The 25,407-nt window shown below is 44.9% G+C and overlaps 3 protein-coding genes across 13 annotated transcripts in view; 2 read left to right on the top strand and 1 right to left on the bottom strand.

Annotated features, from left to right (window-relative positions):
• UBE2E1 (ubiquitin conjugating enzyme E2 E1) overlaps nucleotides 1–15,417 on the top strand; it is a 58,246-nt gene extending 42,829 nt beyond the window's left edge. For all 8 annotated transcript variants that reach the window (XM_064673072.1, XM_064673064.1, XM_064673056.1 and 5 more), the window contains 3 exons: nucleotides 737–884; nucleotides 1,821–10,036; nucleotides 15,053–15,417. In XM_064673072.1, the coding sequence (XP_064529142.1) occupies nucleotides 737–884; nucleotides 1,821–1,918 (246 nt within the window). In that variant the 3' untranslated portion in view covers nucleotides 1,919–10,036; nucleotides 15,053–15,417. The remainder of the gene's footprint in view (nucleotides 1–736; nucleotides 885–1,820; nucleotides 10,037–15,052) is intronic.
• On the bottom strand, nucleotides 3,861–19,480 carry NKIRAS1 (NFKB inhibitor interacting Ras like 1). Of its 3 annotated transcripts, none has more exons than XM_064673140.1 (5): nucleotides 19,408–19,480; nucleotides 18,314–18,408; nucleotides 17,510–17,636; nucleotides 9,758–9,999; nucleotides 3,861–6,930 (listed from the first exon to the last, which is right to left on the bottom strand). In XM_064673140.1, the coding sequence occupies exons 3-5, from the start codon at nucleotides 17,601–17,603 to the stop codon at nucleotides 6,691–6,693; spliced, it is 576 nt and encodes a 191-aa protein (XP_064529210.1). In that variant the 5' UTR covers nucleotides 17,604–17,636; nucleotides 18,314–18,408; nucleotides 19,408–19,480; the 3' UTR covers nucleotides 3,861–6,690. The 3 variants fall into 3 exon arrangements, with proteins under 3 accessions (XP_064529210.1, XP_064529227.1, XP_064529220.1); XM_064673157.1 differs by having other exon boundaries at nucleotides 18,314–18,394; nucleotides 19,408–19,426; XM_064673150.1 differs by lacking the exon at nucleotides 19,408–19,480 and adding an exon at nucleotides 19,017–19,159.
• Nucleotides 19,481–19,527: 47 nt separating this feature from the next.
• Nucleotides 19,528–25,117, top strand: RPL15 (ribosomal protein L15). 2 transcript variants are annotated; one of them, XM_064672894.1, is made up of 4 exons: nucleotides 19,528–19,637; nucleotides 21,059–21,240; nucleotides 22,627–22,763; nucleotides 24,761–25,117. In XM_064672894.1, the coding sequence occupies exons 2-4, from the start codon at nucleotides 21,069–21,071 to the stop codon at nucleotides 25,064–25,066; spliced, it is 615 nt and encodes a 204-aa protein (XP_064528964.1). In that variant the 5' UTR covers nucleotides 19,528–19,637; nucleotides 21,059–21,068; the 3' UTR covers nucleotides 25,067–25,117. The 2 variants fall into 2 exon arrangements, with proteins under 2 accessions (XP_064528964.1, XP_064528954.1); XM_064672884.1 differs by having other exon boundaries at nucleotides 19,540–19,637; nucleotides 21,056–21,240.
• The last annotated feature ends 290 nt before the right edge of the window (nucleotides 25,118–25,407 follow it).

Raw genomic sequence — 25,407 nt, 5'->3', positions numbered from 1 at the left:
ACCCCGCAGGCTTACCAAGTGTGTTTTGTAAATACCCCCATGACCTATAAACAAACCATAAAATTTGCGGGTGTGGGTGTGGATAGCTGACAAATTTTGAGGATTTAGGGCATGAACCCACCAGCCTTTATTCATCCACATAATCCTAATCCATGTAAGTTCCACCAAATTTGTTGTTGCTGTTCATGCAGTAAGTCAGAGTAAGGCCTCTCTACGGGTCACATTGTGTTCTTCTGAAGCTGGCTCATGGTGCTTTTGTTTCGCTTTCGGGTAACTTCTGTGGCAAGCTGTCTCGCTCAGTCACATCTCCCAGATTTGAAAATAGGAAAATCCAACTAACTTACCCTATTGCTGAGCTCTTAAAAGTGATGAAAGCTGTGATTCCAAGTGCCCTGGCCTGTCTGGGGGATTTTACAAGTCCTTGGGAGCCCAGCAGGAGAAAAATGCTGGTGTTAAAGCCCTGGGCCCCTTTGCCACTGCGAGCAAAACCACAAAAGGTAATTAAAAAAAAAAATTAACCCCCCCCCACATACTGGGTTTTGCGGTGGCCGTGGAAGTTGGCTCCTGAGACTGTTACTCATTTTTAATTTAAATCAGGCTCTTTTTGGTTTCCACCGCGAGAGGGCGGCGGCGGCCCGGGGAGCTCGGCGGTGGGTCAGCCCGGGGCCGCTGCTTCGCTCTCTCACGTTGTACCGCCCGTCCCTGCGGCACGGGTGCTCATAACCCTCTCTTGCAGGTAACATTCCGGACAAGGATCTACCACTGTAACATTAACAGCCAAGGCGTCATCTGCCTGGACATTTTAAAAGACAACTGGAGTCCAGCATTAACCATTTCTAAAGTTCTTCTCTCCATCTGCTCCCTCCTCACAGACTGCAACCCGGGTAAGTTCCCTGCATGGCCACGCAGGCTGCCTGCCACCTTGCACCCCTCCTGGCATCCAAATATTACATGGCCCTCATCTCACCCTGATGGCTTCAGCCAGCATGGCTCCAGCCTCCAGAGCAGCAGGTTTCCCTCTCCAGGGCAGCCGGAGAAGCTGCCCAAACAGCCTGCTGTTCACAGCTCCTCAGGCTGACCCAGGAGGAAAGCAGCGGTCCTCCTCATGCACATGAAAACTTCTTCCTCTTCCAAACCCACCCTGGGTTTGGGTAAGGGTTGAACACTCTTTGCTGGTCTGTAGGGTTACAGTGATTCAGTAATGGAACTGGAAGAGCCACAAACACAGTTCTGAAAACAGGGGATTAGCCTCTTACTTTCCATCATCCATCCATTTAAAACCAGTGACCAACTATACCACAAGTAATTGTCACTGCTGCTCTAACCCACCCACTATCCACACTAGTTAAGAGGAATGTGTCTTGGTTTTCAAAGTCAATTTTACAGGTTGTATTTTCATATATCTGAAAATCAGAGAAACGCCAGATTTCACACTGTGTTACATATGCTGAACTTATTGGAACCTCTTCTTGAGATCTGATCTTTCCTAGAAGGCAGGTTTATATTGATACAAAGACATTTAGCAATGCTTTTAGAGGGAATAAAATAAACCTGAAATGCATGAATTGGTGAAAGTTATCAGTAATGCAAATTATGACTGATTATTGTCTCTTAAACTCCTTAAAACTTTGTTGACATTTCACTCTATTGAGTTATAGATTAGTACATCACCATAAATACACAAAATCAGAGAGGATACAGACCATCAATTCAGTATGTTTAGATTGTTACAGTGAACTTTACCTTGTATTAAATTCACAGTTCAGCTTTATTTTAAAGTTTTTATTTTGTCTAAAATAAGCAGTGTATTTCCTTTTCAGCTGACCCCCTGGTTGGAAGCATTGCCACTCAGTATATGACTAACAGAGCAGAGCATGACAGAATGGCCAGACAATGGACCAAAAGATACGCTACATAAATCGGATTTTCGTCAAACTCTTACATTATTCGTCTGTGATGGAAAGAGCTGCTTATGAATTTGAAGGGGTGGGAGGAGGGAGGGTGCTGGTAAAGAGTAGGGTATTTCTATAACAGATTTTATTCAGTCTTTTATTTCCTAAGATTTTGTTGTTGTAACTTAAGGTATCTTGCTACAGTAGACAGCTAGGATTGGGAATAGCATACTTTAAGACTGTAATTAGTTCAGCAATATTAGCTCACATATAGTACCGAGAAGAATGTAAACTTCTTAGACTTCTTTGGTTTTCAGTTTGCTTGCAATATGTAAAAGATTAAAACAGCTTAATTTTGTACAGGTACATAGGTTGACGTTTATGTAAAAGTCCTTTCAAGACTCTACACACTGTTTTTGCTTTTTGTTTGTTTTGGGTTTGGGGGATTTATTTTGTTCTGGGTTGGTTTTGTTTTGGGGTTTTTGTTTTGTAAAAAGATGTCAGCATTGTTTTCCCCTATGGGAGGTCACATTGGTATTTAACAAATCCTTTTTAAAGACTGTCATCTCATGATCTGTGATATGGAGAGGTGGATATATGGCCTCATATATGAAAGGAGAAGTAGTTAATGTATTATTTTATAAGCCAATCTATCTTTGTGAAAAGAATAAAGGGTTTAATCAGGACTTATGGTAACCTGTAGTGAAATACCTTAAGCTGTTTAACTGTAAGGTGTGGAATAGGAGTCACTCAGTGGATTGGTTGTATGTTGTGGGCTACTTAAGTCTGCATTTGTTACTGTGCTAATAAAAAGATGTTTAAAAAAAAAAAGAAAATATTTCTGCTTAGTCCCTTGCTTTCCCATTTTGCCAGAGTGGTGTCTCCCAGTACTCTTTGATGATTACAGTATGGTTAAGGCAAGGGAGATCTGCAGGTGAGTGTACTGACTGCTGCTATTTTGGGAACACAGTTCTAGACAACCATACAATGAATGACAGCGTAAGACCTTCGCAACTGTTCGCTAAGTGTTGTGCAGGGGCATGGCCGTGAGGAGGTAACATACCACAGGATCCATGATAGTTACTTTTTAGTGGAAGTTTTCACAGCATTGCCTCTTCAGGAGTGGCATGTTTTGTGAAAGTACAACTGGAAAAGTGTAAGCAATCTAGAAGGGAAAGAGGCAGGAGGTAAAAGGAAGAAAAAAATATCTTTATGCTTTTCTGATGGAGTGGTCTGTTTGGACTTGGAAGAGGAGAAGGAATCGTGTCCTGGTAAGCTAGCAGGAGACATTGTAAAGGAGACTTAATCTGTAGATCCTTTAACTACCTATAAAGATTATCTCCTAGAGACATGGTGTTTACATTGAGGTGTGTAGCAACAGGGCAGTTAGTTGTGGATATGGCATTTCAGACCACTCCCTTAAGGTAAAGGCCGGAAGCACAGATTCATTTTCACATGGCGAGTACTTCACCTTGTGAAATTCTTCTGGGTGCCACGTGGTCATCTGCACTCTCAGATTTGGGTTGATACTTTAAAATAAATTCCATATATATTTTATTTACATACTTCTCTTCCTATCTAGATACAGAACCAATCTAACTTGCTCCAAAGTAAGCTGTTAATTAGAGGTGCCCTTTCCTTTGCTGGGTGGCTGTGGGTAGTAGTACCTTAGCCTCATCAGCTGAACTGCAGTCTTTTGACACAGTGTATGTTCAGGTGTATGAGTCCCCTCAGCTGTTTGGCTGTTTGGTATATAGCTACATCACACCAGGAGCATCTCTGGTCATCTTTCCCTCCTCTCCTTTACTGAGTAAAGATGTAAATGGTTAAATCTCAGTAGGTTTTTGCCAGCTTCTTGCTTTGTGCTACCAGGACATGCCAAATTAACTGTTGTAGCTGGTGAGGGTGACTGATCTGTACAGTGGGTATTCAGCAGGATAGAGGTTTAAGAAGAACAGAGAAAGATAGTACAATTTACTAATTTATTTTTCTTATTTTTAACAATTTTTCCCCATTAGCTCGTGAAGGGACTCTAGCTTTGCAGAAGGTAAGTGATCCCCAGTGACCTAGAACAGGGTTTGAGTCAGTGGAACAGTAAGAACAAAATATGTGTTCTGCCCTTTAAACTACTCTGTACTTTACTTATTAACCCTATGCAAAACTGCACTACAGCAAGTTTCATTTTCACTCAGTACCAGCCAGTGTATGTACATTGTTTGCAGAGGAGACACTAAGTTTTCCATAACTTCTCAATAAAATACTATGGTATTTAGAATAGATTATTTGAGTGCTTAAAAAGCATCAGAGTAAGCTTATGAAAGAAAACAGTGGGTGGTGGTTTTTTATGTGAATGCATTGAATGATCTAAACTCATTTCTAGTGAATTAACTAAATCAAAGATAACGTGTTTGCCTTTACATAACCTATTTGAAAAAATGGCCTTAGTCACTTGGAAGATCCTTTTTGTCTTGCTTGTCTTAAAATATTTTCAAGTCCAGGAAGTCCAGGGGAGCAGGTGAGCAAGCTACACTTCCACTGCACAGCTCTGGCAGCCTACAGGTGACATCAGTCTTGGCAGTAGAATTGGCACTGAGTCTGCGGCGTGCAGAGCTGGACAGGAACCAGTCATCTCCATTCTTTCCATCTCCACACGTTTTAAGTTAATTCTGACTTGTCAACCTGTACTCCCTTTGCTCAAGGGTGAGCTTCACTGATGATGTGATGTTAGTAGATGTCTTCACATATTTTGATTCATCCAAAGCTGATTCAAGTCCCTTCTAGAAGAAGGATTCTGCAGAGCTGAAGAAGGGGAACGTGACCCATTCCTTGGTAAGAGGTTGCAGCAAGGAGGTGAAGCGCTGCTGCTCTGAAGTCACCTCTACTTCCCAAGCATGCAGGCAGATATGGAGTCTTCTGGGCAGGGAGAAGCCTGGAGTACACGTGTGTTCAGTAGGAAATGAGTGAGTAGTGGGTGTTGTCCTGCAGAATCACTGGGGACAATGACTATTACTAGCCAGGTTGGAGGAGGTCATGCTGTAGTGCTTACTCAGCTGCAGTGTTGCAATGGAAACAATTGTATGTTTCTAGCAGGGCAGTGCAGGAGCTTGCTCATTCATAATTGCTCTCTTATCTTACTCCTTGGCCACAGCAATCCAAACTATATTGAGCAAAGCACATAAACAGTTTCGTCTACCTTTATTATAATGGTAGGGATACCTGCTTCGCTTTTAGTGAAGTGTACTGCTGCTCTGACATCAGTAATGCTGACAGACTTTATTAACCAGTATTCAGGAAGAGCAATACTATAAGCTTAATTGTGATCATTAAGCACACTATTTAGCAGTTATGATATGACACTGCAAATATTGCTTGTGGTTTTGCTGATTCACAGTGGAATTCTCAGTATTTGTTCAAAACAGCAGTGAAAAATGCAGGAACTGAGTATTTATGTTCACTCCCTCTCCCTGCTCTTGTCTTCAAATATAAAGAAAAGGTAGCATCTTTTAGTACAGGAGGTTGTTAAGATGCCAAAAACTGGCCACTGTCTGTGGGAACAGTTGCTCATTCTGTCCCTCTATATATATCCCCTTTTGTTAACTTTACTGACAGGCTGACCTAGGACAGCAGATTCCTGCAGCACAGGTTTACCTTTACCAGCACTGAGTCAACACAGCACATCCAGTTGTGCTCCTGCTGCTGGACAATGTGCAGCATGATAAGTCCAAACCCATTTGGTACAGGTATTTCTGGGTGTTTTCCATGAGGATAGTCCTAAAAGGCAGCCCCCTACACTCCCTAGCCCGCTCTCACAGAGCAGTACAGCACTTTGTACCAGTTATTATCTGGCCTGTAGCTTCGTACAGGGGGTGGATTGCTGCAGCTTGGCTGAGCAGCCGGGTGGGAGTGTTATGCAATGCACTAAGCAGAGCCCAGGCAGTACCTCCTGCATACAAAATTGCTCTGTATAATTTCTCAGTACAATTATCACCTATGTGACTGTGACTGATTTGTACTGGACATGCTGGAACAAACCCACATACAGCTATCTTGTCCGTCAGGTCGCAGTTAAATTAAGGAGTGCTCTGAGAGCTTTTCTGGTTTGTACAAATGAGTTCTTGAGCTGGAAGCACTGATTGCCAGACTTTGTTGACGAGCTTCATGTCAGGGTAGATCTGGTCTAGTATTTCCCAGAAGACGTGAGGGGTGTTTTTGTATGATTTTGGTTTGTTTTTTTTCCTTCCAGACACTGGCATAATATCAGTGGCTAAATCTGGTAATCATTTCTCCTTCCCCATACCCTTCTCCTGCAACAAGACACTGACCTCAGCCTTCTGCAGCATCAGTATGCTTTGTGGCCCTATTTAAGGTCAAGGTAAAAGAACTACTGCCATTTGAAACATACTGTCTCTCCAAATTGCTTTATTGCAGCTAATACTATTTGTGACTAGAGGCTACAGATCTGCAAGGCCATTGCTTAATGGTAAGCTTGTTGATTTGTCCCTCAACATGGCTGCATCCAGGCATAGTAAAAGCCCATGATAGAGAGGTGTCCATCTATCCCTTCTGTCTTCATAACCCTTGTTGCAAGATAACTGCTCTCATGAAGAGCTTTTTTAGGTTTTTACCACCAGCGACTTTTTCAAGCCAAGTCTGTGAGAAGAAAGGATACCTCTTAGCTATAATCTTGCTGATTTTATTGCTGAATGAGATTATTGCTTTAAGTGAAACTGCAAGAAGCAAATGGCACAAAAAGGACTTAAGACTGTGACCTGGCAGCAGGAGACAATGCTAGGCTAGCCTAGTTATCACAGTTATTCCCTTTGCTCTTCCTTCCAGGTAAGGGAAATGTTGATTTGTTCTGGGACTGGGACAGTTTGCTAGCTAAGAAGGTGAAGGGTTCAAGCAGTGTTTTCCGATCTGTCACAGTCACTTCCCACAGTCTCACTTTCTCAGCCCTTGCCCATTGCTGTGCTGCTTCTGTTTCCACTTGCCTTTGGTCCAGGAGGTCAGTTTTGTTTCCCAAGACAATAACTGTTACCTACAAACCAAACAAGAAGGGTGAGCTTTATACCAAAACCATCCACCAGTCACAATCCTTTTAAACAGCAGGCAAGTAGCTACACAGTTCAGACCTGTCCTTTAACTTAGCCCTGGCACAAGGTAAGTTGCATGTAGTTTGGAAGATCAGGGTCTGGGATTTGAATTAGCCTCATCTACTTGTGGGTTGGGAGCTTGTTTTCATCATAGGATATGCAGGACTTCCCCCTTCTCCCCACCCTGCTCCCCCCACCAATTGCTTGGAAGGGAAACAATACCAGAGAGATCCAAAGTTAAACACCCTGATTCTCCACTTACTTGGCAATTGAGCTGTCCTAGGCAAATGATAAGAGCGTGACATCTGCGTAGGTCAGAGCAGCAGATGCTTGAGAGATGAAAAAATGCACAGCAGCAGAGAAAGCCTGGACCCCACAGCTGTGGATTTTGCCCTGTTTGTTTCTTTTCCAAGCCCCAGCCCACAATATAAATAAAGCCAACCGTGCCAGTGGCCCAGGCAGGCTGGGCTGCTGGGCCCCTCTCCCAGCCCGGCCCCGCTGGCTGTCCTGCTCCAGGCACCAAGAGCCACTAGAGGGACTGAAGCAGGGACAGTCTGCTGAAAGGGGCAGATAAGCACCAGCACTGTCCTCTTGGAAGCAGTTTCAAGAGCAGCTGGTTATTAGCCAAGTAGAGCAGCACAGTGGTATCAAGTCAGATTCATAGCTGTAAGGATCCACCAAGTGACTTCTGTATGACCAAGACAGTACAGGGTGGCTGAGCTCAGTAGGTATATGCAGCCTTCCCAATATTTCAGTTCTAGGAAGTGCTGAAAGTAGTGCTGGACATGTGAAGTTACTGCTCCTCCTTATTTTAAGCTAACCATTGTCTAAAAATGTTTTACCAGCATCAGCTCTTAGGGGAAACCATGCCTACATGTACAGTTCAAGGTCCTCAGTCAGACTCTGGTCTCATCTCTACACTAGTGGTTTGACAGAGATCAAGTCATAAAGTCCTCTCTTACTGATGATTTGTGGGTTTTGCTGTGGCCACACCTGCTTGCTCTTTCCTGTTCATCAGGCTAACGCCAGGATGTCTTCTGTTTCTTTCCAGCTAGAGCCGTTTGTCCTGTTCCTGTGAGGTCTGAGGCTTCCTTTCTTTTCTACAGCAGTCCAGGGTGTTTGAAAAAATGCTGTTTGGGTTTTTTTTTCCCCTCTGTGAAGGCTTTGAAAGAAGCTATAATCTTCATGTGCATTTATCACATGGTCCAACTGAATTTATCTATGGGTAAGCCCTGTCAGTATAACAGACACAACCTCTACGTAGTGTAAAATTTGGCCAGACTTTAAGCGTGCTGGAGAACCCCTACCACCAGCAGAGACAAGGAACCAGCCACCAGTCCTTTCTGTCATCTACCACACAACAGAGGACTGTGCCGCTCAACAAGTTGAAGTTCTACCAGCTCAGAAGCACATACATTCCTAATTCAGTTAAGGATTCATTCTATCAGAGCCCAAACTTTAAGTCATAGAATAATCCACTGATTACCAGCTATCTTAAGATAGGACTCCTGATTTCACCTTCTGTGCTTCAAAGCCTACTTTATATGGATTAGAAATCATAGGAATGAAACTAATTTATCCATTTTATTGTGGGCACCACTCTTTTGACTACATTATCCTCAGTCAAAATCACAAAAGGATAAGCAAACTGTCTGTTTTCTAAAATACCTGCATGCAATGAGAGAGAAGTTCTGACAGGTAACACAGAACAGCAGGATGCAGATCCTGTTGGAGCTGTGACTCCCTCTCCTCATTACAACATGCTGTAGAGTAACAAATCAGGGCCCTCACAAAACACAGCACCTGGGAAAAATTTCCTGCTTGTCCACCTTTCCTTGCCCTGCAGGGGAGTTATGATTGACTCCTGTATCCCTGATATACGTGACAGTCTGCAGCTCACACCAGCCCTACCAGCTAACATACCTCTCCTGTGACTGCACATTCGTTCTGCTGTCAAACTTGAGCCTGCCTTCCTCTACCACCCTGTGTGCTGTCAATACAAAACAAGTAACATTCTTGGAAAGTCTCTCCCTACCATTATCCAATTAATTCTTCATGCACTTTTTTTCCCCCAAACAGCATAAAACAGGCATTTGGAAAGCTGTAGGCCAAAGACTTTTAGCAGAGAAAACTACTTGAGAATATAAAGATATTGTAGGAAAAGCCATAATGCTAATGCCACATGCAAGTTATATTTGTTTAGCTAAGCTGGAACACTGTCAGCTGAAAACACTAGCTGCTTTCTAAGGGAAAATAGAGCAGTCATTTCACACAATTGAATTGATTCAATATGGTTGTTAAAATACATTAAAGCTGCTTTGCCAATTGACTAATGTCTGGGAGACCCATTGTCAATTACACTAGTTTGCAAGCCATCAAGTACATGAATACAAAACAAACAAAGATAATGCCCTTCGCTATATTATTCCATGCACTTGACTTCCCCTGTACAATATCTAAGAAAACATATGAGCTGCACTGCCATAGACCATATGTTTTATTAGCCGTAAGTGTCCTGGCTGGTGCATTCAGCTGACTGAATTTTAGCTCTATTAGAGGAAATCAGGAAGAGAAAACAAAAAGCATTCTTTTGAATGACCTGCATGGCATGTGAATGAGACTTCACCATGAGATAGCTTCCTTTTGCTGGGTTGCCCAAGGCTGTGGGTATATTCATTTTCCTTTGTATGCAAGTTTTACAGAAACAAAATCTATTCTTTGCCATCTTAACTTCCTATCACTGATACAGCATTTAGCCAACCATGCATTTACCTCCTTTTTGTCCCTAAAGACATCGATCTCCTTTTTGAGCAGTTCAACTCTTTGGAAGGCTTCAAGGCTGGTCACAGCATACACCAGAACAAAGCCATCAGCAACAGAGAAATAGTGTTTTGGCAATTCTACGCCCTCCTGCAGACCTCTGGTGTCATAAAGCCGTAACTGTTCCTTCACGCCTCGGTCTGTCTCCACCGATGCCAAATACACGTCTTCCATTGTGGCACCCTCTTCTAAGCCTGTTTGAAAACAAGCAGGAAAGTTCAACTGCTATAGGTAAAGCACCACTATAATAATTATTTGCAGGACAGCAGAATTTTACCCCATAACAGCTTTCAGTGCATGTTTTCTTGTGTGACTTGACCTGGACTCAGCCTTTCCTGGTATTCCCATGGAGGGTTGTATTCATAGATGACCACACTAGCTGTTTCCACTAGCATCACTGTAAATGCAACCACCTAATATATAAGCACATGATTATGCCTGTAAAATTAATCTATACAACATGCACATTCAGAATAGGATAAGATGTGTGTTCTCCCTCCAGGTTTTCCAAACTCCAACCACCCAGTGTACCAGTTCTGTGCCAAACATGCTGCAAAAGGGCCTGCCCAAACATACCCTTTTGGAACAACAGCTGAGAAACACCAGATAGCAAGTACTAACATCATAAGCCTACTTCTTTGCTGCATAATGAGCTGGGTCACACTGCAGAAGCAGCAGCCAAAGGAATAATTCTGGGAATGAATGTGCATTGGTGGTACATCTAACTAACAAGTGAAACCAAGCCAGAAAGGGAAGGGGATGTTTGCATACAAAAAAAGTTGCATACTCTATTTACTCAAATGCACAGTGAGCTTTTTCCATCCCTTAGGGATTTAAAATGACTCAGATTTGCTAATAGGAGCAAGTTCATTTACTGCAAGGTAAGAGCATGCACAATGTAATAAGCTTTGATACGTGTATCACCTGTTCCACGGTGACTGTCTGCATACTGGCCCTCCTTCCCTCCTCCTCTACCCCTAGTAAATGTGAGGTAATTCAAGGCAGCTTGCTTTGAACTAATTTAAACGATTTTTTTTCCCCAAGACAAACCCAGAAACACATAAATCACCTTAGCTTTGTGTTTCTCCTGGATGCAGGTGCATAAGGCTACAGGTCCAAACATCCTATGTATAGTGCAGCTGGGCCCCTTTCAGAGTTGATTTTAAATATTCATATAAACCCTCTGCAATCCATGTTTTTGCCTCCACTGCACTCCTATATACAATTGTTTGCTGTTGCAGGGCTACAGTAATGAGTCCTGCATTACTCTCTTTGTCTGCCAAAAAGGGACCATTTTAGTGCATTGTTTAAGGAAACACGAGGGATTATCTGGCCTGTGAAAATAAGGATTTTGCTATATTCAATGACACTATTCAAAATACTTCACATTGACAAAGAAGCTAAAGCATTCCACCCACGCTGATGGTTTCCCATGATGTATGCAGCATTCCTGTGCAGGAAAGTGGCACAAGCTGTTCTTTTTGCCCCTCTCTGCGCAGTCTTCATAGATTAAACTCTTATTAGGTTTCCAATGATTTAATTTATCTCGCCTCCAAATATAGCCTACTAACGTGTGGGAGCAAAACTAAGAACAGAAGATCAAAACAAAGGTTAATAAAAAAAGGAAGCACAAATGCATTCTGTGTGGTTGTAGAATGTGTTACAGGGGTATTTTTAAAGACTGAGGTAGTAATGGAGCCCTTTCTGGATATAGCACTGTTGTATAGACGTAGCACTATGTTCTTGTTCTGCCTCATTGCATTGTACAGACAGGTCAAGGAAATCAGTAAATACAGCTTTGGCAAGAAGGAACGAACCATAAGTACCTAAGTTTTCTTTTTAGAAAGCAATGAATAATGTGGTACAGTTTTCTGTCATCTAAATGCTGCACTGTAATTCAATGACATCTAATATATCCACGTTATCCTGTGGCAATCTCTTCCCAATGGCATTAAAAGCAGCAGTGAAAATTGTGTCTTTAACATCCTATTTGAAAATGAAGAGGAAAATTTAAGACCTGGGATTTAAATCAGCAGAATAGAACAACAAATTTTGATATGAAATAGGGGGGCCTCTTAGGAGGGAGTTGGAATTTATGTACCAGTATCAGATTCCAGAGGTGAAATTTCACCTACGTGCACTGGGGGAGGCAGTATATGCAAGTAATTTCCTAAGTAAACACAGATAATTTTTAGAAATACCTGTGCCACCTTATTCAAGGCCTTGCTTGTAAAACCCAGACCATGTATTAGCCACATCTTACTGACAATGATATTTACACTTCTTGTTAGTACCGTCCCATTCAAACACTTTCCTGGTATCTATTCAAATATGGTCCAGGCAAGTTGTTTTAAGACTAATTGTGTCAGTGTCCTAGAAAGGTGCTGGCACCATCCAATCCTCCCTGCCACAAGAACCCTGTTTCTCCTTTCCTTCACTGGCATCCCCAGGCACACTCCCACCTTTGCTGCCTGGGTGGGCAAGGGCAGCTTGTGCTGGGAAGTTACCGCCCTGCAGACTGCTGCCAGCTTGAGTAGATTTTCTTTGGAGGAGAGCACTACAGTGAGCCACCTTTCAGGTTCAGAAGTTACAGGGGTGAAGGGGAACTGACAAGACAGTGCACAATCTCATGCTTTCTTTGAAAACTAAAGGTATAAAAAAGTTAGGAAGGGGAAGGAGGAATAGACAGGAGTGATGCCATTCTTCAAGGTCTACTTAGCTGGTGCAAATCTTAGGAGAGGCAGAAGGGTCTTTGTCTATGTTACCAACTGCTGACACAGAGGAACTGCAAGGGGAAGCCTCAGTCATAAATTGGATGGTGTTCAAACCTTTGTGGTTTCCCAATGAGGTAAAGAAAAGGCTCAATATACTAATGAATACTGCACACTCAGGCCTGGCATGGCAGATATATTGTAAATACAAAAGTAAATCAAAATTTCAAGATGAATGGAATTTCATAAGTTCACAATTGCATCTTGAACATAATGCAGTGCAAATTTTGAGTCTTAAGTACTTTTGAAGATCTATGTAATCTCTTTTTCCCTTTTTCTGGAGGAATTCAGCAAAGAGCTTCTAAAGCCTGCTATTTCTTATGTTTGCAAACTGCAGGATAAGGGGCTTTGCTTACTTAGGTCTCAAATGACAGTCTATCAGAGGATCCCTGACTCAGAGAAGAGCTGGGCAGATCTCAAAAGGAGCTGGTCTATTTAGATTTAGCTGCTAACAAGTAGCCAGGTTGTGACCCTTGGTTGCATACACTCAGCTCTATTTTCATCTTTCTAAAATGCAAAGCTGACTGCACCTCTATCATGAGGTAGTTTTAATTTAAGAAGCAAATATGTAAAAAGGTGTCTCTGCCCATGGAAAGGGAATTGGAAGGAGATGACCTTTAAGGTCCCTTCTAACCCAAACCATTCTATGATTCTATGAATGTATAATTAGGTTAATTAGCCTCCACATCTTATGAGCTGTATAAGCATGCATTGGCTCAGCAGTCCTCCCCACAGCTCCCCGGCCCCAATCCCTCCAGCTTGACCAAGTGAGGCAAATTCTTTCATTATGGGTTCTACCACAGTAATATATGGTGTTTTCATTCCTACTTAGTAAGAGGATCTGAAGTAGCTGCTTGTGAATAACCTGGCCATACCAGCTATTTACACAGCCAGGAGGCAGAGATAAATGTTCTATAGAAAGAGCTCTCATCTCCTTCTGTTGAGCTGATAAGCTTTACCATAGGTTTTGAGGTAAAAGCAGAAGGAAGACTCCTTTCTGCACCATCACTGAACAGGGACACTGTTTAAGGAAAAACAACTATCCTTTTTACAGATATGTCCCATGCCAAAGTTAAGGCAACAATTCTCCTGTTAGTCTAGTCAAGAGAGGTCAGGCCAAGCAATGCCACATACCACAGGTATTTAGTGGGACAATCTTCTACTGCCAGTCAAAAATCCATTTCATGACATTTCCCATCCCAGGTACCAGGCAATCACAGAATCATAGAATAGTTAAGGCTGGAAAAGACCTCTAGGATGATCAAGTCCAACTGTTAACCCAGCATTGCCAAGCCCACTACTAAATCGTGTACCCAAGTGCCACGCCTATGTGTTCTTTGAACACTTCCAGGGATGGTGATTCCATCACTTCCCTAGGCAGCCTGTTCCAATGCCTGACCACCCTTTTAGTGAAGAAATTTTTCCTAATATCAAATCTAAACCTCCCCTGGCATTAATTGAGGCCATTTCCTCTTGTCTTGTTGCTTGTTACTTGGGAGAGACCCAACTCCCACCTGCTCCAACCTCCTTTCATGAAGTTGTAGAGAGTTGTAGAGAGTTCCCCCTAAGCCTCCTTTTCTCCAGGCTAAACAACCCTCAGTTGCTCCTCATGGGACTTGTGCTCCAGACCCTTCATCAGCTCTGTTGTCCTTCTCTGGACCCACTCCAGCACCTCAATGTCCTTCTTGTTGTGAGGGGCCGAAAACTGAACACAGGATTTGAGTTGTGGCCTCATCAGTGCCAAGTACAGGGCGACAATCACTGCCCTGGTGCTGCTGGCCACACTATTTCTGACACAAGCCAGGATGCCATTGGCCTTCTTGGCCCCCTGGGCACACTGCTGTGCATTTATAGGTATCATATACATATGTGCAATTCTTAACAACTATTCGTCCTGACCTATGGCAATATAGTCCCTACATGACGCAAAGCTAAATCTGCACCCATTTCAAACATCTCCTTTTAGGTTTTCTTCTGATTCCTTGTATTAGTTTAGCAAGAGAGTCTGCCATGCAATATGTACATTATTTTATGTGGCTCCGAGAGCATCTCTCATCTTTTTGCCCTCTCTCTTCCCATCCTGGGGCACAAGGCAAACAGTTTCTCTTGCAGTTTAAAGCCTAGCACAATATCCAGTACCACACATTGTTGCTCACATGCTACAGAGTTATTCCTCCCTCCTGAGTACTTTTTCCTCTTTGACCTCAAGTAATCCTAGTGCCTTTGCAAGAGTGTTAGCTGCTGACCATGTGAGCAACAGTGGCACTTTGGGACTTCATCGGTGGCAAGCCAGGGAGACTTGAAGTTGCACATTTTTCTAGGTAAAGGAACACAGTGCAACTGGGTTCACAGCAACATCGCCGAGCACACAGCCAGGAGCATGGGCTCAAAGCCAAGGGCTTTACATAGCAGCGTTAAACCTCCAAGGACTCCAATCACTTCTCTGACAGCAGCTGTGTCTCCACTCTTTTTACAGGAAAGTCAACAGGAGGCACATGAGCACTGACATAGACACAGGGCTGATTTACAGCCAGGAGGAACCTCTCGTGTCAATGGCTGTGACACTTCAGAGAATGGCACCAGACCTTGTGCTCTGAGCCTCCAACTAAGTTCAGGCATGCCTCTTGTCACTTGGGAGGAGGATGTGCATGCCATCAAAATGGAAAGACTCCATGCATTGGCTCAGCAGTCCTCCCCACGGCTCCCCGGCCCTCAGACCAGCCACGGAGCTGCTCCTGACGTCAGTCAGGAAGCACAGGTTTTGAAACAGCTTGTGTCCATGTTGCCATGCCCGATGAGCTGCCTTGTTGGTTGGCTCTGAACAGACAGGCTTTCAGCAAACACACTAGTCTTTTTTGCCTCCTGCCAAAAAGGCCAGAAGCCAGAATGTACATGTCAGCTTTCTGGAGCTCGCAGGCTTTAGGAAATGAGCATCATGACCCAGTAATCATGTTTCAAGCGTGGAAGGGCCACCCCTGCAATGGTAGCACCAGCAATGGGTCTGTGCAGTTTAAAGCAGCTCAGCTAAGAAGCACTCAAAAGACTCGCCATTCCTCAAACTCTGTCCTTGCTCAGTGAGACCCTCACAGTGGTGTCCTGCCTCTGCAGTTTGAGGGCTAAATCAGTACAGAGTGGAAGAAGAGTTGAAGATCTTATGGGAACCATTTTCACCAGCCCATACTTCAGACACCCTCTGCCACAACTGCCCATGTACTGAGGAAGAGGCAGGGAGGATGGTGACCACTCAGGAGGACTGCCAAAACCACCAATTTACCAGTCCACCCCCCAAAATGTGCCTGATGGCCCACACGAGTGACATCAAAACTGCTGAGCCACAGCCTCTCATCCTTTGGGGCTGCAGTGGCTCCATAATGAGCCCTCTCCACATCTTGATCTAGACCCTACTATTTGCCCCCTTCTCTGAATGTCTTGGGAATAAGATTTGACCAAAATCATAGAAACCAGGAGACTACCTTCTTCTTTCTCCCCAGCTGCTCCCTCTCTTTCTGATAATTCCGAAAAATAAGAGACGAGCTGCAGGAAAGGCAAACTGATCTTTTCAAGATGTGGTGGGTGGAGGTCTGCATTTCTAAATGGCCAAGATGGAGCAGAGCATTTGGGAGCGACAGAGGGACACCCACAGCTAAACCCCAGGCACAAGGTCTCCCTCCGGTTATGTCAGCCAGTATCCATGACGTTGTATAATCATGTACATGGCTGGCTCCATAAATAGCTCCTCTGATCAGCAACACCCGAATATCCTTCCTGCCTGGGTTGCTAATAGGAGGCAGGAATTAATACAAGGCAATACGATTTAAGTAACGTGGCCTTGCTCATGCTGCTCGGGTGTCCCTGACAATCACCCAGCCCAACACGGAGGAGAGGCAGGTTGGTAGCACAGGGAAAAACCTTCAGCCTCCAGGTTTTGCAACCTTCACGTTGAAAGCTACACGGGGCTACGTGCATAGCACGGTAGGATGCTGGAAACAGATGTTGCTGCAACATTAGAGGAAATCCTCCTTTTAAACACGGGTATTAGCATGCAGTTCTGTATCACGCTTTGCCAGCAAATTCCTCCCATCCACGCATTTTAAAGGAGCAGTGCTGCAAAGCACCATTCTAGAAATCCTGGTGTATACGCAGTAACTTATACCAAGGTCTAATTTAACAACTCAAGAAAAAGATATATAGTGACTAGGCATCTTCTGTCAAAACCCTGGTGCCACCCCTTGTCTCTGGGCGAGGCAGGAATAATTTGTCAGCTTAATGACCATTGCCCTTCCTCTCAAAGCCAAGTCATGTGGAAACAGAGGGAAACATGCCGGTTTTGCCTTTGTTCCCTTTCTTTTGTGCACAGCAAATCTCAAACATCCCCTGCTCCACTGTCAAGTCTATTTTCCACAGGAGGATTTCTTTGAGAGCTGAGACACTTGGCCTTCAAAGTTCAGCACAGAATGTGGAACCTAAAGCTTAGCTGTTTTTCTTGCCAGAGCTTTGATTAAATGTTAGCCAAAACCAAGCAAAATAAAGCTTTAAGAAGATGAAACAAAAGTCTAAACAGTGTCTCCACTCATCACGTGACATCTATTTATTTTTCAGGCATCTATGGCGTCCTTCAGGGAACGAGATATTTCTTATGTAAATAGGCAGCAAGCACATCACCTACTTTCTGTGTTTGTTTCTTTTTAAACATTCACGTGTTTTATAACTGGGAACATCACGGAAAGGGTTCTTCTCCAAGGCTCTTTTAAAAATCTGCCAGTAAGTGACTATGAATTTCAAGAACTGCCCAGAGATGCAACAAAACCACATGAATTTTCTCCTTCACTTCAGTGCAGTTCTCTTTCACCTCAGTTACTGGTGTTTGGGGGCCCACACAGAACAAAACACTGGAAAAGGAAACAACCTCCCCCCAAAAGTAAAAATGTCTCACCAACAGTATGCTTTCCATAGAGAAGCTGCTCCAAAATCGCAGTCTTTCCCACTGAGGCCATTCCACAAACCACCACTTTGTAGCCCTTTCCCATCTTTCCCGAGGGAGCAGAGTCGGCAGGCGAGCCCTGTGCAGACACAGGAGGCTGTTAGCCTGGCACGGCGGCAGGGATCGGCTCCCGGCGGGAGCAGAGCCCACGGAAAGCGAGAGGCAAAGCGCGAAGCAGCGGGTGACTCGGAGGCACAGCTCCCTCCCAGGCGCTCGCCAGAGACTGATATTTTTAGGACTCGAGTTTCCTCCCACACCATTTTTTAAGGTTTTTAGGCTGCTGCCAGTGGTGCTGATGCCTGCCTGCAGCCTCGACACTTGTTCTGTCAGGCTCAGGGAGGCTGCGAGTGATTAAGCGTGGAAGGCCCCGGGGGCAGGGGCTGTGTTTGTTGGCATGTGCAACACTGTGTTATTGCGCTGCCTGGTTTTGCAGTGGGCCTGATGGTACCAGGATGGTTCTGGAAATGCAAGAAAATGGTGGTTCCCTCCCTTTTATTTCACCCACAGAAAGTTTATAGCTTTTACAGACTAGGACCTACAAAACAGGAGTGTTAAAGGCAGAAGTATGGAAAGCAAATGCAGAAGCAGGTTTTTGCAGTCTGCTTTACATCAGTTTGGATGGGTGGGGGGTTGGTTTTAGCAGGAGGTGTCCAGCAGCTGAGGCAGTTCCCTCCGCCAGTGAGCCATGGCAGGACAGCAGGCCCAAACTCAGTTTGTTGTTTGGAGCCATTTGCCACAGAGAGAGATGAAGAGTACCTTTTTTTGGACCAGGAGGGGCTGGCGTTGTCCTGCTTCACTTCCAGTTTAACCAGGTAACACTTCACAAGCCAGGGTGCTCTGCAAAGCATACACTGAAAAACAGAAAGGTCACCCTGCAGCCACAGACAGGAAGGAATTGCAGGCTGGGAAAGCCTAACTCATAGAAACATAGAATGGCTTGGGTTAGAGGGGAGATTAAAGATCCTCTCCTTTTAGCCACCCTGCCATAGGCAGGGATGCCACCCATCAGACCAGGTCACTCAGTGACGCTGCACACAGGAGGGATGGGAGCAGATTGATGGGTAAAGTCACACCCTTGGCCCCAGCCTGGGCTGCTCATGCTCACCATGAGGGGGCTGCAGCTCTGGGGGCTCCCTGGTGCCCTACTCCTTACCCCCCCAATGAAAAGGTTTGGGAGCTGGTTTTAGGGCTTTTTCAGCCCTTAGAGTTTATTATTTGGAATAGAATAGAATAATCAAGGTTGGAAGAGGCCTTCAAGATCATCCAGTCTAACCATCAATCCAGCACTACTGCTGTGACCCCTAAACCACATTATCCAGATCCAGATCCAGGCGTCTCTTAAATACCTCCGGGGATGGTGACTCCACCACCTCCCTGGGCAAACCATTCCAATGCCTGACCATCCAAACAGTGATTTTTTTTTTTTTCTAGTATCTAATCTGAATCTCCACTATCTCACCTTAAGGACATTTCCTCTGGTCCTCTCACTGCAGGCACGGTAGAAGAAACTGAACCCCACCTCACTACAATCTCCTTTCAGGTAGTTGTAGAGAGCAATAAGGCCCCCGCTGAGCCTCCTCTTCTCGAGACTAAACAAACCCCAGCCGTTCCTCATAGTCGTATGAGTTCTTTAATTATTATTTTAGAGATTTTTTTTTTTTTAAGGCTTCTTTTCAGGGTTTTGAGGGAAGTCCCGTCCCCCCCCCCCAATCCCTAACCTGGGGGGGAGAGTGGGGGGTGTTTCAGAGGATGTCGCATTTCGCCGAGCCCCTGCCCCAGGTCCGGCCCCGGTACGCGCCCCCGCCCTCAGCCCCCGAGCGCGCCCCCGACCCCCGAGCGCGCGCGCACACCTGGGCAGAACCTCGCGCCGGGCCCATTGACCCGTGCGGGCCACGCCCCCTCGCTCCCATTGGCGGGCGCGGGGGGCCGGGCCGCGAGGGGCGGAGCGGGGCGCGCGGCACCGCTGCCCTGCGGGGACTGCATTACCCATGAGGCGCCGCGGCAGCCGCCGGAAGCGCGGCGCTACCGCTAGGGTTTGTGGGAAGTGGGCCTCTTCCCTTCCGGTGCCGGGCGCCATCAGGTGAGGGATTGTCCGCGCGCGGCCTTTCCCTCCATCCGCGCCCATCCCCGGATCCCGCCGCACATCCGCCCAGAGCCGGGCGGCACGGGGCTGCTCCCGCGGCGCGGGCGCCCTGGGAGGCCGGTGGGGGAGGGCCAGGGGACTGCGCCCCGGCGGGGCGGGAAGGGGAGGAGGAGTGGCTGGGAATACCCGGGGGGTACACAGGGGGGACACTGGCGCAACGTAGCGGCTGCAGGTCACTGACAGACCTCAGGCCCCGCTTTGGCTCCGGGTTTGCGATTCCTTCATGGTGTTCTGTGCCATAATGCAGGGAAGACGGCGGGCCTCAGGGGATGGGAAGGGATGAGCCGTACCTGGGCAGACTTAAACAAGAGGGGTATCCGAATCATATACGAGCTGGATTTGGATTTTTTTTTTTTTCTTATAATGTAAATAAGATGGGCGGCGTGTTCCAGATGGTGAGTTGGGTGGGGGTTTGATGGAGTGCGGGTACACGTGCTGGTTGCTGCAGACGTGTGAGACCTGAGGTTTCTAGGAAACTAGCAATAAACAGGATGAACACATAAAGTAATACTTGATTTTAAAATGCCTAGAGCTTTTCAGAAGCGTTCGACTCAGAAAAGGGAGTTTGTAATAATCGTTATTTTCTTAAAGGCAAAGTAGGAACATTGTGTTGAGTCCTTGCTCTGCTGAAGTCAATACAAATTGACCCTGATGGTACTTAGCAGAAATAATTTAAAGAAATTAATTTAAAATAAAAGAAAACGCAAAGCATCTGTGGAGCAGAGCACAGGCTCAGATGTCACCATCAGCGGGACGCTGAGCTATGGCACTTGATTTTTTGCTCCATGTGTGACCCAAGCAGTACACCTCACTTTGCTTAAAGCCCAGTTTCAGCAGATGTGGAGAAAGGCCTTGTCTCTCCTGAGATGTAGGAGGCACAGTGTGAGGAGCAGTGAGGGAACAGAAGTCCCAATGCAGTTCATTTCTTAGGCAACTGTTAAGCTTTCACTTGCCAGTAAAACCTTACTAAAGTAAGTGTTAAGAATAAAAAATACACTACTTGCCCTCCCCTGGTTCTGTGTAGATTGACATTTACAACTTGTTTCAGGTGTTAACTGTTATTTTTGGTAGTATCAGACATAACACATCGGAAACTTTCTCAGTGGAGGAGTTTTTAACACCTCAGAACACATGAAAAGGAGAAAAATTGCCAGGAATGGTGACTGTTGCATGTCCTCCTGGGGGTTGCTAAGTGTGATCCATGTTTCCAGTTGTGTCAGTGGTACAGAGGAGCCTGTGAGCTCCCTGTCTCTCAGTGGTGTTCCATGTGTGGTTTTATGCAGTGTTGGTGTTGGAAGACGCTCAAGTTTGGGATCGGGTTTTGGTGCGTTGTTTTCACCGGCCTCTCCGTTCAGCAGGTAGACAGACATGGGTGCCTACAAGTACATCCAGGAGCTATGGAGGAAGAAGCAGTCGGACGTGATGCGGTTCCTGCTGCGTGTGCGCTGCTGGCAGTACCGGCAGCTGTCGGCCCTGCACCGGGCACCGCGCCCCACCCGCCCGGACAAAGCCCGCCGGCTGGGGTACAAGGCCAAGCAAGGTAATGGCATGGAGAGGTGAATTCCACGTGCCTCAGAATGCAGTGACCTGGTCTTTCGTCAGCTTCCTTAAGTGGCACCAGGATAACAATCTGAAACTGAAGCATCCCCTAATAAACTGAAGTGTCCAACATGAAATCAGCTGAATATCATAAACGTGTTCAGTTGGTAGCAACATCCACAACCTAAGACCTTAGCTCCCCTTAATTTTCCATCTGCACCTTCTACGGCTGCTTTGGCAGATGAAGATTAAGTGGGCTTTGGCCCCAGTTCTTGTGCACTGTTGGTACTGCAGAGTTGAGCAGTGCTGTTAATATCTTGGGTTTGGGGGGTGTCTTTTCTCTGCCTAAGCATTGTCATGCGTTACTTTGACTTTTTTTCAGGGTGACTTAATTGCAGCCTTCCAGTACCTAAAGGGAGCTACAAGGGAGCTGGAGAGGGACTTGTACAAGAGCATGTAGTGATGGGACAAGGGGGAATGGCTTCAAACTGAAAGAGAGTAGGTTGAGTTTAGATTTTGGAGAAGAAATTCTGTACTGTGATGGTGGTGAGACACTGGAACAGGTTGCACCATCCCTGGAAGTGTTCAAGGCCACGTTCGATGGAGCTCTGAGCAACCTGCTCTAGTGGAAGGTGTCCCCTCTCCATGTCAGGGGGGTTGGAACTAGATAATCTTTCAAGTACCTTCCAACCTGGGCCATTCTGTGATTCCATGACTGTTATTACAGCTGCATGCACTTGAGTAAGCAAGATGATGGAGTTTGTACTGTTATTGGAAAACAGTTATTGCTTAGGGAAGGAAGTGGAGAAAGTGGCCATCTATGTGTAACTTGAGCAAATCCCATTACAAAAACCAGTATGTTTATTCACTAGGAAAATAAAGAGCTAAGACTCTACACTTCTGTCACTGCTCATCTAATTTGGTCATTATTCAGTGATTAGAATTCAGTAGGGTTTGTGGATGGCTTGTGCTTCAGTGCTTTATGAATGCTGCTGTTAGAATATGAGATTTCAGAGTTTGAGTGGTGGCTTTGTTGGGTGTTCAGGGGTGATTTTTTTCTTTTTTTTTTTTACATTTTGTAATCATGTTACAACGTAGCTGTAGCTGTTCTTAGTCTGTTTGAGACTGAATAGTGAAAAGGTGCCATAACCTCTGGTTTGGAACCAAAAACTAGTTGTGAGAGGATATCACTTCCTTTACTCTGTTGTGATGAAAATAACAAAACCATCTTGTGCTATCCACCTCCAGCTGTAAATCTTGGTGAAGGTTATTATAATGACTTTAATCTTGCAGCATTTCATGTAAATTTTTGGGGGTTGGAAATGCAGTATGGGCATTAAAATTCCTACTAGAATTCTCCTAGTTCCTAAGTCGCCGTTTCTTTCAGGTTACGTGATCTACCGTGTCCGTGTCCGCCGTGGTGGCCGCAAGCGCCCGGTCCCGAAAGGTGCCACCTATGGCAAACCCGTGCACCACGGTGTTAATCAGCTCAAGTTTGCCCGGAGCCTTCAGTCTGTTGCAGAGGTGAGTATTTTGGTTACTGCTCACAAATTTGGGTAGCAAGGTCTTAGTCTGTAAAAGCTGAAAATGCACACAGACAAAAAAACCCCCAAATCAGCTGTTTGGTTAATATGTTGGGTAAAAGATCTTGAATTCTGGTGGCAGGAAAGCACCAGAATGTCTTGAAAAGCTCTGTTGGGACAATAAAAAAACTGTTCAGGCTTTACAGATGGGGTCTTGGGGAACCACTTAGGTGGTTTCTCGAAGTTCGTAGTGTATACTTCTAAAATATGCCACAGTATTTGTAATCAAAAATAGGTAAGTAGTACAAGCCACAATAAAATAAAGAGTTAGGCATGGGAAATAAGAATTCAAGTACGCTAAGGCGTCTGACTTGTCGGTAAATCCCACCTCTGTTCCCTGCCATGTTGTATGTATTGCCAGCTGTAGGTGATGGTCCCTTCACAAAGTAGAGGTGAGTTCCTGTCTTAAAGTGTGTAGCACCTGTTTGTGTAGTAGGAGTGGTGCCTGGTGTACTTGGCTGTATCGTAGGATCTGAGAGCAGCTGCCAGAGACCGTCTGGTTCTTTATAAAAACTTGGGTACCTCACTAGCACACAGATTGGTGCTAAAGTTATTTCTAGGTGAGATGCGTTCACAGTAGTAGTGTGGAAAAGATGTGGTTGTCACCTTTACAAAAAAACTCTTTAAGTGGGTTAGAATTAATACGAGTCCTCACTCAAAAAGAGACATTGTGAAAGAAGGGGGACTCCTTGTTGCCTTTCTGTCTTGAAGCAGAAGACTTTTCTGTTCTCAAGATTACAGAAGTATTCCTAAGGGACTTCATCAAGTTGAATATGGTGGGATTTTTTTTTCAAGGAAAAAAATGCTTATTTAAAAGAAACACATGATGAGTTTAAGTTAAAAATGCAATTCTGTATTATCAGTACTCACGGCATTCTCTTCATATATGCTATTCCCAGATGGCTAATCACATGCTCACTTGAGATGACAACTATGAAGAGGTTATTTTCCCTCAGTTTTAGCTTGAAATTTTCGGAATCTGACATACTCTCTCCGGAAGACTTAAATTTTTCAGATTACAGAAATACAAAGCCTCAATTGGAGCTCCCATCCCTGCACGGAAGCTGGTTGAGGGTGGTTGGTGTTTTAGTCTTTCATACAAGTGTTGCTCTTATTCTAGAATAAAACAAGGACTTGAAAAAATGTTATTACATGTGCAGAAGATAGTCAAGTACTGTTTAGTGGGAGCCTGTAGCAATAGATTGGGATCACATTGGGGAAGAAGATGAGTGTATTCTATTGGTTCATACTTTCCCATGGTGATGATAAAGTCCTACAATTAAACACCCAGTGTTTTAAATAAGGAACATCCTTGACAGGACAGGCAGATGGAATTGCATAATTGTTATTTTCTGCTTTGTTTTGTTTTTTAAATTAAGACTGCGTCTTTCCAACCACAAGTGATGATAGGAATAGGAAGCATTAATATGCCAGCAGTGGTACAAAAATTTTTTACAACAGCTATTCCTTTTCTCCTATCAGTACAGTCTTACTCTCTGCAGAAATGTGTTTCTCCCCTGTAGCTTTGGATGTGCAAATCAATTGGGCTTTCATAACTTCCCACAAAAGCTTGTTCTATGGCCCCAAGTGCAGCTCGTGCTCCTCTTTTCATATCAAAGTTACTTTTAATGCTGTATTTACTGGTTGGGGCTTCCGTGTAAAAAGAGTTCTTTCTTTTGTCAGCCAAGCACCTTCCTGCTTATATTCTTTAAAACCTGATTCATGTTGGAATCCAGACAGTCTTTTTTTTTTTTTTAACACAGCATTCCTTTCAGCTGTTACTTTTCTTGCACCTTTGCAACTGAAAGGGGAGGAGTTCTTTCAGGAAAAGAGGGTCTCTTGGGGAAATTTCATGTTTCAGTTAAGTTGTATTTTTCTGCATGAAGAGTGCCCTGCATCCATGGTTTTACAGGCCTTTGCATTTATGTTTTCCCCTAGGAACGTGCTGGCCGTCACTGTGGGGCTCTGAGAGTCTTGAACTCGTATTGGGTTGGTGAAGATTCCACTTACAAGTTTTTTGAAGTGATTCTGATCGATCCCTTCCATAAGACCATCAGGCGCAACCCCGATACCCAGTGGATCACCAAGCCCGTCCACAAGCACAGGGAGATGCGTGGGCTGACGTCGGCCGGGCGGAAGAGTCGTGGCCTTGGCAAGGGCCACAAGTTCCACCACACCATCGGTGGCTCCCGTCGTGCCGCCTGGAGAAGGCGCAATACCCTGCAGCTGCACCGCTACCGCTAATCCTTGTAAACGTAACCATCTAATAAAGCTGATGCGGGTTCTTAAATTCCACGAGTGCTTCTGCTGCTTCTTGGTGTATGTGCACAAGTATAGAATTCTCCAGGAGCTCTGTTGTTTCCGTAGTTTGACAGGCTTTTGGAAATGTAATTTGATACTTGTGAAGTTTGTAGGCCGCAAGTTTAGAGTTCTGTGACGGGTTTCACTTTTGGTAAGGGTTGGAGTCTCTGTCCTGTGCTTAGACTGAAGGCCAGCTTTGATCCTGTGCAATGAGATATAAACTGAAAGTGCTTGTTTATTTTTTATAGGCGATTAAATACTCATGAAAGTGCACAGTATTGTAA

The sequence above is a fragment of the Pseudopipra pipra genome, chromosome 1 (genome assembly GCF_036250125.1).
Source record: "Pseudopipra pipra isolate bDixPip1 chromosome 1, bDixPip1.hap1, whole genome shotgun sequence".
Lineage (NCBI taxonomy): Eukaryota > Metazoa > Chordata > Aves > Passeriformes > Pipridae > Pseudopipra > Pseudopipra pipra.
This window is presented reverse-complemented; position numbering and strand designations above follow the sequence as displayed.

Bases quoted from the DNA above. Each gene is read 5' to 3' on its own strand.
- RPL15 (XM_064672894.1), top strand. From the start codon at position 21,069: ATGGGTGCCTACAAGTACATCCAGGAGCTATGGAGGAAGAAGCAGTCG. The intron at 21,241-22,626 runs GTAATGGCATGG...CGTTTCTTTCAG, and splicing joins GGGGTACAAGGCCAAGCAAG to GTTACGTGATCTACCGTGTC. The intron at 22,764-24,760 runs GTGAGTATTTTG...GTTTTCCCCTAG, and splicing joins GCCTTCAGTCTGTTGCAGAG to GAACGTGCTGGCCGTCACTG.
- NKIRAS1 (XM_064673140.1), bottom strand. From the start codon at position 17,603: ATGGGAAAGGGCTACAAAGTGGTGGTTTGTGGAATGGCCTCAGTGGGA. The intron at 10,000-17,509 runs GTGAGACATTTT...GTTTTCAAACAG, and splicing joins CTATGGAAAGCATACTGTTG to GCTTAGAAGAGGGTGCCACA. The intron at 6,931-9,757 runs GTAAATGCATGG...TTTGGTTTGTAG, and splicing joins TCTTTAGGGACAAAAAGGAG to GTAACAGTTATTGTCTTGGG.